Source organism: Porites lutea, chromosome 2, assembly GCF_958299795.1.
Source record: "Porites lutea chromosome 2, jaPorLute2.1, whole genome shotgun sequence".
Classification (NCBI taxonomy): Eukaryota; Metazoa; Cnidaria; class Anthozoa; order Scleractinia; family Poritidae; genus Porites; species Porites lutea.
The window spans coordinates 39,900,620-39,912,615 of record NC_133202.1 but is presented as its reverse complement, the minus strand read 5'-3'; the positions used below and the strand labels follow the sequence as shown (position 1 = coordinate 39,912,615).

Below are 11,996 nucleotides of genomic sequence, written 5' to 3'. Positions count from 1 at the left end.
CAAATTCACTTTTTAAGCGACGTTCTCGTTGCCGTCGCGTCGTTGGATCTTAAAGTCCCTTTGACAATGACGCGTTGGTACCGTGACGATTTCAAAATGTCCTTCATTTGGCGAATCAACGATTCCACGTCCATTAATCAGGTGAGATGGAGGCAGTGTAACTGATTCCGTCTTGATCGTCTTCAACGTACGTTAGAGGTCTTGAATTGATGACTGCCTCTACTCCAATCAGAAGAGTGTTTAATTCATCACAACTTAAAGTCGACCGCCCAATAGCCTTCGTTGAATATTCCTACAAACGCACAAGATGTTTTGCAAAGACCCTAAACAAAGGTAGACGGTCGTTTATTTCTATCTTTTTTTTCTTGCATACTTCCTTGCTAGCAGAGGCTCTTTTCCTGGTGTTTGCTAAAACACCAGGAAAAGAGCCTCTGCTAGCAGGGAACTTGCATTCTGAACCAAAACATGCAATGTTTACTTGAGGCCGCGGTAATTAGGAGATTTTGTCAACTTTACTTCGGCCGTAAGAAGCGTAAGCTAAGCGTACATACAATTGCACAGTTATCGGCCAGCCGGCCCAGTTCTCGGTCACAAAAGAGTGCGCCCGATTCCTCAGAATATTCAACGCTTTATTGTCATTTTTGTTGTTAAATCACTTATAAAGCTTGTGTTTTGATATTTCGATCACAAACTATCCTTAAAGAGCTTTGTTTCATGTTAGAAAGGAAGTTTTTTTGCACACCTATAGTTTTACTCTTAAATGCAGTCAAGCGAGGCTAAAAAAGAGTTAGGTATTTTACAACGGGGGTGAGTCAGAACTCATAATTTTAACTCATATCACGCACAGAATGCCACCCCATTACAGCTTTATTTTTATAACTTATTTGACACAAAAACTCCATACAAAACTATAAGCGCTTTTTAGAGTTGACGGCGAGTAGGGTGGCCGAGAATAGGCAAATACGCAGAAGTACATGTACTAATAAGGAAATATTGAGGAGTGAATTTAGGTCGAAGAATAAAACAGGCAAGCAAAAGTTTATATTTAACAGATAGCTTTACCACTCAACGTTCTTTATGCCAAGATTTGGCTCATTTGGGCCTTCTATACAGATAAAACATAAATTTGAATGAAACCATGTAATTCGAGTAGCCATAAACACCTTCGTAGCCTGCGTAGCATGCGTCAAAAGGGGTAGGGGATAGGGAAAAAGGGAAAAAGATAGGGGGTAGGGGAGGGAGGGGAAGGGACGCCTGCTTAGCCGCGCGAAACGTCCTCAGCGGCGAAGAGCGAAGGAGAAACGGATGCTTTCGCAGGCTAACACCTGCTATAAGAACCCCCTTTTATTTATTTCTACGGACGCTGGCGTCCGCAAATTCCTGATTGAGTAATGAGTAACTTATTGGCGTGTACCCTTGCGTGTATTAGTGTGAGAGACAAACATGACGAAGGCATCAAGAAAATAGCTGTGGTCACACTACAGACTTTTTACCTAGGTAAACACGACTTGTTGACAGTTTACCTAGGGAAACTTGATTTTTTAAGTGTGACCGATTTTTCCCCAGGTAAGGGACCGGTCATTATTTATCGCCTGGGGGGGGTCGGAGGATTTTGGGCTAAACACGATGAAATTTAGCCGATCCCCCCTTTAAATGTTATTTTATTGAAGTGATCCCCCCTCATAACTATATATAACTTTCGTGATCCCCCCCCCCCCCCCCCAAGTCTTTGTACCCATATTCACCTTTCGACGTGTATATTTAGTGTTTTAAACGTTCATATACAGATAGTATTTCTAACTATGATGTACTTACAGCATAATAAAGCCGTTATCGCGCAGTCTTTTTTTTAAAAGTGTCTCTTGATCCGTGTCTTTTTCTAGTCTGGATCCAGACATCTGAATTCAGTTGACATACAAGCAATCTTGCTTAAAACTGCAAAGTGCTTGAAACTGCAATCAGTGCTTGAAACTGCAAAGTTACTTTTTTTAGACTGCCAAATAGCAGTCCGCCAAGTCCCTATCAGCAGGTCATATTTAGCGACAATTTTCAGAGGACCACACTCTATTAAGTCATTTGCAGGCGATGAGTTGGCCTATTTAGAAGAAGCACATAGGCGAATCACTACACTGCACGAGGAACTTCAGTCCGCATCCAACAAGTTGACAACAGCGCATATTAACCTGTCAAAGAAGTTTCCTTTGTGCGCGAGAAAATCAACAATGTCATGATCAAGAAGAAAGAAGGAAAATAAGAGGAAGGTCCGAAAAACCAAGGACAAGCGACTCAAGCAGAGGGCACGTCATCTCTTAGGAAACTTGACCTCAATCGAGGTCGCGGGGCAAATTTTTGGTTCAATCGAAGAGAATGATAGAGTTACTCCTGTAGATAGCATCAATGCTGACTTTGCTAAGAAACTAACAAGGCGTTTGCATCTAGACCCTTTGCTATGGCTACTAGAAAAGGGTATTTTTAGCACGACCCTAGCAAAAAATCTAGAGCAAGTAGCGGCCATTTTAATGGCACAAAGTCCAGGGTCAACCTGCCGAAGGGGACTAAATGTTGCTGTTGAATCGGATGACGAGGCTCAAGAGGCAAATGAAGTTGTTGAATGGGATGATGAGGCTCAAGATGAGGCAGATGAAGCAGTTGAATCGAATTTAGTATAGAGCTGACACAGGACGGCCATTCCTGGAGAGGCGATAAATGGTTTATGTTTAAACAAACACGCTTTTTTACAATGTTTCAGTTATCAGAAGTTTATATAGTTCACAATTTAGAATTCACCTGTCATGTTTAAAGATGAATATTAGCTAAGTCATGAGCACGTTATAAAAGGAAAAATATAAAAGCGTTAAAACAAAGCTTTCTCGATATAAATTGAAATGCACACATTCGCCAGTGTGACAGACTTCCGTTTTTTAAATAAAGTTGTGTTAGAACAAATTGAGATTGCAAATGCTATCATCTCCCAGCAAAATGGGCACATTTATGTTGTATGCTTTCAAACTGGCATTGTTCAAGCAGATTTGAGTGGTCCCCCCTCTGAATCCTTCCAAAATTTTCAGTGATCCCCCCCTTTTGGGCTCTCAGTTACGACTGATCCCCCCCTCTGTTCTCTTAAAAATCAAGTGATCCCCCCCAAAATCCTCCGACCCCCCCCAGGTGATAAATAATGACCGGTCCCTAACTTGCCTCGGGAAAATTTTATCGTCCGGGTCTTGGATATCATAGTCTCGAAAACAATAGAGTTTCCCTTGACTGTAGTCGTGCAGTGACGGCGAAGAAATGTACCAAAAAAAGCGTGATACACGTGCAAAGGTGTTGTTTTGCGTAAAAAAATTATTGCCTTTTTGACACTTACGTTGCTAAAGCTCCCCAATAAGAAGTTTTCTGACACTTTGTTTTACCACTTAGGATCCCTTGGTGGCCAAGTTCAAAACATACTACGACTACAGTAACGAGACAAGAGATTTTGAAGAAACAGTTTGTCTCGGGTGTCCTCTGATATCGTCCGTTTTTGCTCGGTGGGATTGGTGGATAACATGCGGTCAGATACCTCAAGGAAAATGTACCCAGGTTTAATTGGCGCTGAGCAGAGTTAGCAGAGGGCATTGATGGCAATGGCTTGCTTTGAAACCTAGGCAGTTCTGTTACAAATGTTGACGTTATTTTTTAAAAAAGTATCGTCAACAGAGTCTCCTGGTATCGTAAAACCAGAGCAAGTGATTTTCTCTTGGCTTTTTGTGGCCAATCACGACAGATGCTCACATTTCAAGGAACCAATCAGAACTCGAGGAAAGTTCATCACCAGCACGAAGCTTGCCAAGCGCGGGAAAAAAAGACTGCGAGCAAGGCGTGATTGGTTTGGGTTCGAAGCTTGGTGTTGAGACTTTGTTTAAAACAATGGCGCGAGATATTTATAGTCATAAACTGAGTCATGGAAAATCAAAGAAAGTACCAAACTGTATTCGTCGTGACCGAAAACCCCTCTGTTGTCATGTTAAGTACCTTTTAGCGCACGCCGTGATCTTAGACAGACTCCACACAGAGACACGATAAATTCAGAATTGTTTGGTCCCACATCAGAAATGTGGCCTCTTCGGATCGTCTTCCGACGCACAAGGGTGCATTTGAGAAACTTTCGGTATACCTTGAATTACCACGGAACCTTCCTGATATCAAATCACGCTTCTAAATTGGTACTTTTACAGAAATTGTTTAGCCCACGCCGTGATCTTAGACAGACCCATACAGAGCATAAATTCAGAATTGTTTTGTCCCGCATCAGAAATGTAGCCACTTCGGATCGTCTTCCAATGCACACTGGGGGTTCATTTCAAGGATTTGAGAAATCTTGGGAATACCTTGAGATACTACGGAATGTTCCGGATACTAAATCACGGTCCTAAATTTGATGAATGTCAACATCATTGTCCTTGGTCCCCAAATGGGAAATTGAGCCGTGTTGATAAATGTACTTTAAGTATAAATGGTAGTAGTACCTTATTCTCCTTAATTTTCGCGGGTTCTTAAATTCGCGATTTTCGCGATTTTAAAAAATTCGCGAACTTAAAGACCCGTGAAAAATAACGACCGTGAACTTTGATCTCGCGAAATTTAATGGACATAGAAAAATCATATATTTGTGTTTTCAAGGGTCCTAAACAATTTTTAACACAAGGTGCATGCTAGTACAAGCAGCTATCATCTATCAATTTTAGATGTTAATCAGTGTCAAGATTCGCCTCAAGTTCGTCTTCGGCATCTGAGTAATCATCTTCGCACAGTTCCTCCAATACATCCTTTGTACAGTCGTCAAATTGACCATTCTGTCCCGGCTCCTTGTAGTAATATAAGTAGTTACGAGTGTCTTGTATTTTTCCTTTATTGCCGTGTTGCTTGGTGTATCGTCCATTTCACATATCACCTCAACAGGAATTTCCAGACCTCCCTGAATCAATGGGGATCGACGATAGTTTTCATCAGAAACTTTAAGATGAACCATCCCACCTCTCAATAAGAAAAAGCTAGTAGCTCTAGAAATCTCTCTGGGCAAATGGCCTATAATCAAATCGGCCAAGCAACCACAGAGCCGTTTGTTAGCTGCGATTGCGTAACGATCGTAGATATTGTTTCGTTCGTGAGAACATCTCAGAGGAATACAGCTGCCGCTAAGGGAGAGCATATTGGTTTTGTTTCAATTGTTGATTAACGAACAATTTTTATAAAAAGAAGAAAGAAAGTCACTTAATCGTCAATTTCGCGAAATTAAATTCCCTGCAAACACAATTTTTCTCCGCGATCGCGAAATTAAAGACTCGCGAAATGTGCCGAGAAAATTTTCGCGAAATGTAAGTCCCGCGTAAATAAAGGAGAATAAGGTATTATTCATTCAAAATATTTTGCCGTGTCTGACTCGGCTCCAATCCTCTGGCTATTTTTTCATGACCAGCCGTCGCTTTCTATTTTTGGAAAATGTAGGCAATATACAATCGATACGCTGGTATATTGGCCCTACATAAAATAGCCACCTCATTTCCAGGAAGGCAAAAAAAGCGGAAGAGTTTGCTTTACACGAAGAAGCCGAATTCCTTAGTGACTGAAAATGAGCATAAGAAATGCGAGAATACGCCAAAAAATTTAGGGCCTGTTTACATGGAGGTGGGGGACCCCAGGTAGGCGACGTAACCCGCTTAGGTGAGGTAACCCGCCTGTCCATATAATCTCTCATTTTAACTTGATCACGTTTACATGTTAGGTGGGGTGACCCGCCACATGTTACCTCACCTATCGGGGGCCCCCCACCTCCATGCAAACAGGCCCTTATTCCTTGATGAATGTCATGTACTTTTTTAAAGAGTATCTGCAAGAAAAAGCATCTCAGTGCCGAGAAACAAGCATATGTTTTTAAGAAATTTTACGAGGAGCCGAGTAAGGTTGTCACGAACTTAGAAATATTTTGAATGAATAATAAAGCAATTATTGAATTCAGCTTTCGCATGACGGATGTGAAGAATTATGCAGAATTCGGAGGTTGTCGGCCTCGGTGTATTCTTGCTCTGAATAATTCCTTTCATCATACTTAGGTTCATTCAATAATTGTTAATTATGCTATTTGTTTTTACTACCTTATAAGTAAGAAAAGTTTGTCATGCCGCACTGTTTGATGGCTCTCTTTTAAACGGATCAGATATAGAATTTCATTGAAATATTTACAGTTACAATGTTGCTAAGCGAAAGATATTGTTATTATTATTATTATTGTTATTATTATTATTATTATTATTGTTATTAATATTATTTTCTTGCTTATTAGTCTCTAAAATCAGAAGGTATCAGAAAAAGAAAAGATATATATTTTCTTTATCAAAGGCACATTTTCAAGTGACCATCATAGTTTGATGAGTATGTGAAATTTGGCGATGATTTCTATGAAATCGGTTTGAACGCTTAATAGACTTCTTTAATTTGTATGTTTTGTTTTCCCAATGAAGGTCTCGGGGAAACTTGAGCCTTTGTCTTGTCATGAATTATGTTTACAGATGCACGTTAATGAGACGAAATTTGAAGGAAACAGTTTTCTTGAGTATTATCACATGACCTGCATCGGAAAAAAACATACAAGCTAAAGATGTCTATGGTCCATTTCTACGATAAGTCATTTGACTTCAACTAGCAAATGTTTTAATCTCAAAGAGGTTTAACTCTTTGATGCTTACATTGAATGATTACGTCCTGTAACAGTGATTCCAACTTTTTGAGTCTGCGGATGAAATCCTATGGTATGACCATGCATATGAAAGTTTTTGGAAGTACTGTTTAATAGTACTTTTTGATTTTTCGGATTTAAATAATAATGAAATTTGAATTTTTTGTGAAATTTTGACTCAACACAGTTCTGGGAGTGAACGGGTTAAGAAACAATACCCCTAATATGCACAAGAAAACAGTGCTGAAGTATTTTCATAGTTGTAGTCAAATGATGTCATCGTGCAAATGGCCTTTAAAAGAAATAAACTTGCCTCGTTTTTCTGAGGCTTATAAAGATTTTTTTAGCAAGTCCTATTTTTATGGCTTTAAAAATGCCGCGGGTGAATGGTTTTTCAGAGATTACCTATTTCCTTGATAAAACGAAAACAAATGCTACAATAGCATTGCTAGCTGAAAAGTCAATAAACAGTTGTATTTTGCCACATTTCTGATGATAGCCATTTATGAGTTGCATATCACTTTCTCAGGCCATGTTGGGGTAAAATTTCGACCAGTGACATAAGACAAACGAAATGGAGACAAACGACGTAAAGGTGGTTTAAATACCGACAGGAACATGGCCTATTCCGCAAAACGTGAGACGACCGTATTTGAAACTAAGACTAGGGACGTACGTACCCCCCCCTCCCTCCCTCCCCTTAGGAGAGCGATATCTAAAAAAGACCTGCTATATATGATTATGGTGTAGAAAAGGGCCACGCCCCAATTAACTTGTTCTAGTACCTCCTCTGCTGTCGGTTTTTCTCTCGCGCCTTCTTACTTTTCAATTTTCCCGACTAAAAGCAAAGCCTGGAACAGACCACCCTCTTACCCCCCCCCCCCCCCCCCCCCCGTGCCACATATGACGTCATAACTTACGGTGTTTCGATGTCCCTATTAACTACAACCTCCCTCTGGGGGTATCTCTTTTTTTATTTATTTTTTTCGGCGGGGGAGGGGTGGGGAGAGAGGCTGTTTTCACAATTTCCATGTAAAGACAAGTTTAGGTAGGCCTCGTAGCTACAATAATGAAATGAGTTACTTGTGAATAAGAATAAAATAATTTGGGAGCGATCAGATTTTATTTAATAGTAATTGTCTACGAAAAGCAACTGTCTTGTACAACACACAGAGCTGTATAATCATTCGTTTTATTTTTAACAGCTTTTCATATTTAATCGCTAGTTTTGACAACTTTATTTACGTGTCCACCCATTAATCTGGTTTACTTTAGACCGCGTAAAATGAACAGCAACATTCAGGCGACTGCGTTTTGTTTCTCCCGACAGCACCCCGACGACTTTCGTACCACTACTGTCTGTTACGAACACTCCCGATCCCGAACTTCCACGAGTGGCGTCACACTTGTTATATATGACACCACCTTGTACCAGAAACACGGAGCATTTTGTGGTCCAGAGACTATTACGAACTTTATCCCCAGGAAATCCTTGAGAAGAAAAAATAAGTCAAATAAATACTTAACCATAAAATGATAAACACGCTTGGCCCATTCAACAAATTCTGTTGATAGGTACATACTGCATACAGCTAAATTTTTGAGGAAATAATCAACCGTTTAACAACGATAGGGCTCTATAAGGCAGTAAAAACGTTTTTCACGGTCACCCCTCGCCTCATGGACACCTTACTGATACTAACTAGAGGCAATCGTTGATTACGGATCCGTGTTCATCACTTATGGAAACGAAATCGAGTCGAAAGGAGTCCAGTTTCCCGGCGAGATGCCCCTGATAAAACTAACAGGGCGGGCTAATTTGCAGTCGCTGGTGATAGCTCGAAAATTTCTGCCTTTGTACCACAGGACCACCAGATTAGGATATGTTCTGACGAACGCGATGATACGGAAGGAAATTGCTTTCCGGCCAATCAAAAATTATAGTTTATAATTAGTTCATACTTATGTATTTACCTGTAAAAGAAATCACTGAGCCTTTCGGCAAGGCCAGTGATGCAATTTTAACATAAGTTCGCCTTGTTGGTGGCCTTCTCAACTTCAGTACAGCATAATCGCTCGACAGAGGTTTTGAGGTTGTCCATCTTAATGGAATATAAGCCTTCATTACATTGTACCAATGAAGTCGGCCGTTACGCTCTAAGAAACCAACACGCAACGCACCAGCGGTTTCACCGTCCACGCAGTGAGCGCTGGTGAGCACGTGACGAGAACCAATTAGAATACCCGAGCATGACCAACAGAAGCCTTTACAAGCCACTTTGCATGCGGCTGAGTGAGGGATTTTCTGGGCTTCAAAAGAATTCGGCAGAAGTTGTTTCCGATCGTCGTTACCAAAGATCCATCGCTTGGATTTCACGCGAGGTTGTTCCCTGAAATAGAGAAATGATGAATGTGCTTAGGACATCTCGCTCGATTAGTTGATTCTTAACGTGGAGAGAAGCGTTTCGTGACGACACTGAGGACGGATGCGCCGGGGACTGAAACATCGATATTTATACAGACAAATTTGACTAAATTTTCATATACAAGCGGAGATACACCAAAGAAAGTCAGGCCACAATTTTTCTCGCTGAACGTTAAACAAAATGCAGCCTGATCCTATTTTTGCCAATTTGACCGTCAATCCCTTTTTGGCTTACAAAACACTCTTGTTTCGCGGCCGTCCGTGGGACTTGATTAAAAAACCTTTTCCTTTTTTTGAATTGAAATATATGCAATGAATCATATTTTAAACTGTGGGCAAAGACGTGAAAGTAAACATGAACTTCGCGGTAGAATGAAGGTCACGTTCACTTCAGTTTTAAACGTTTTGTATGAATCAGATCATAGGCATTGAAACTACAGTACCTGTTGATTTTTATTGCATCACGTTGAGTATCCTTGTTGTCCAGATTCTCCTCTCGGGTTGTTTGCTCCACTGCTCGTTTTATTGTTATTGAGCGTCTTTCTTCGCCGTCCAAATACCATATTGTCTCGTAGCTAAGAAACAAAGGTTTAATGAAAATCACTGTGTTATTAAGCTATAATCTCGCGCCTTGAAGTCTTAAACGTTTTTCCCGTGGTACAAATGTTGCGCCAATCCACGAAGGGACATAACTCAGCTGATAGAATGCATCAGGTCCGTAGAATGCATGTATTAGCAGCTGTAAGGAGGAAACTAAAGTAGAGCTTTGTGGATTTAAGACACTTGTTGAGCCTCTTAGCTGATTTGTTCGTAAGGTCTGTATTTGTTTTAGGCAGATGAATACAACAGCATTAAAGTCAGGATTGTAAGACTTCTTGTGGCTTTTCACATAAAACAATGCCAAGATGTGAGGGTCGGCCAGAATTGAAATGGGTTAGAAGGCGGTTCCGTTAAACACTGTTTTAATAACGGGCCCAAGTTTTTCAGTGTTGCGGATAAAGCGTGAGGCAACGGGGTTTGAAAAGGAAAAAAGACCCAACGATTACAGGTAGTAAAATTGCCTGAGAACCAAGCATTTCTACTCAATGCTTTTCGTGTCGTGTATGCGTTTTCATTAGATGAAAAGACTAAAAGCAATCAATTAAAAACGTTAATTTCTATTGACAATCAATCGTTTACTGACTCATGGCCGCGTCTTTAAAATTCTACTTAAATTTGATTGACAGCGCACGAAACGCCCAGCCGCATTAAAAAATCTCCCTCTCAGCAAATGTTTGACGCCTACAGCTTTCAGGAAGTTGTTTTTTCTTGGGCGTTCTATAGTCTTTAGGTGGATTTAAAAGGCCTAATCCAGCAAAAGTCGAAATCACAGCAGTTATTGAATGAAGCTATCGAAAACCGCGAGGATAATTCAACTTCCTACATTTGCTTCCTGTAACATTCGCCTTTTTGCAAGGTCATCGGAGTAGTTTAATCAGTAGAATAAAAGTCTTTCCTCACCCTACCTTAAATCTAAGTCTTGTTCAGTTAGGTTTAACGAATTGCTTAGATATTCCAATGAAAGGTTACTGGATGAACCTTCCAGTGATATTGTCCACTCACTATCTGCGTCACTGATCGATTTTCTCGGCACTTTGTCTTCGAGTAAACCTGCATAATCCTTGAAATCATGGTATGATGTTTCGTTGAGGTCAAATCCAGATCGTCCCGATGCCCTGGAATACAGAGAGAAAAATACTGTTGAAACAAGGACCAACCGGGCCAGCGCTACTTTCCCGTCATGTGAAAAATCCAACTTCTGGGGTTAACAAAAGTCCAGAAACTACACGCGTCTTTTTAATAACTTTCAGAGTGCAATTTAATAAGGTGGCTGGGAAAAGAAATGGCAGATAAAAGACTGATGATAAAGAGCTTATATGCGAGGAACCCAAAAAGATATTTAATTTTTATGCGGTATCAAGCGTTCGACCCCGCGAAGTGATAGTAAAACTTAATTAAGCCGAGTGACGCTTTCGCTCATCTTCCCACTCAATTTATTTTATAGTCACGATTGTCCAGTTTATTCTGCAGTTCCAATCCTTCAGTTTTAGGATAATAATTAATTTTAGCCGCTTGTGCATGACAGGTGTTTTCGTGAGGAATTTCTATAAGTTCAAATTACTTTTATAAAACGTTGACTCTATGTAATACAGAATTGGATCCCGAAGGCCACAGGTTTTGTTACAACAAAACTAAAATTTCTTTATTTTTCACGTTTTACTATTTTTTAATGGAAAATTAGAAACTAATATGAAACGCACAGTCATTTACAGCCAGGGATAAAGTGCTAGTTGCCGGTTATGATTGAAAGCAGAAATTTTTTCAAGCTGAACATTTGCTAGACAACAGGGTTTTCTGTAATCCACAGAAAAAGGGTATTTTCTCTCTATGTTGAGTTTTCCGTTCGTAACTGAGTTATTACAAAGAGTTAATTCTGAATAGAGTAATTAACCCAAAGGCGCTTTTCAATCAAAGAAACTGGCCCTTCTTCTCTTGGGTCAAATCTTTCTATAATGCTAAACAAAACACAAAAAAACCTACCTGCAAAATAGAACATCATATGACAACAGCATCACAAATACCACAGCCGCCTTGGGAATCATGTTGAGGCCAGAACCGGGTGGCTTTCAAGTACGTACTGGTTCAGTTCGCACGGAGACTACTACTGTAATCTGTCCTTGCTAAGCAAGTCACATGCACATTTATTCATAAATGCGTCAAAAAGCAAATAATAAAGGACAATTGCTTCCTTCCTTACCAGCCATGTTTTCAAAAAATGTTTTTTTTATTTCAAGGAATTTGTGACAGTCGCTGAACAAA

At 40.1% G+C, this 11,996-nt stretch overlaps 2 protein-coding genes across 2 annotated transcripts in view; one reads left to right on the top strand and one right to left on the bottom strand.

Annotated features, from left to right (window-relative positions):
- The window catches only part of LOC140928597 (uncharacterized), a 63,929-nt gene extending 60,285 nt beyond the window's left edge, over window positions 1–3,644 (top strand). The window contains exon 18 of the mRNA XM_073378370.1: window positions 3,418–3,644. Coding sequence (XP_073234471.1) covers window positions 3,418–3,585 — 168 coding nt within the window. The 3' untranslated portion in view covers window positions 3,586–3,644. The remainder of the gene's footprint in view (window positions 1–3,417) is intronic.
- Window positions 3,645–7,880: 4,236 nt separating this feature from the next.
- On the bottom strand, window positions 7,881–11,857 carry LOC140927002 (serine protease 23-like). The gene is made up of 5 exons (XM_073376670.1): window positions 11,718–11,857; window positions 10,643–10,852; window positions 9,581–9,712; window positions 8,687–9,102; window positions 7,881–8,203 (listed from the first exon to the last, which is right to left on the bottom strand). Exons 1-5 carry the CDS (start codon window positions 11,777–11,779, stop codon window positions 7,950–7,952), a joined length of 1,074 nt encoding a protein of 357 aa, XP_073232771.1. The 5' UTR covers window positions 11,780–11,857; the 3' UTR covers window positions 7,881–7,949.
- Between the last annotated feature and the right edge of the window lie 139 nt (window positions 11,858–11,996).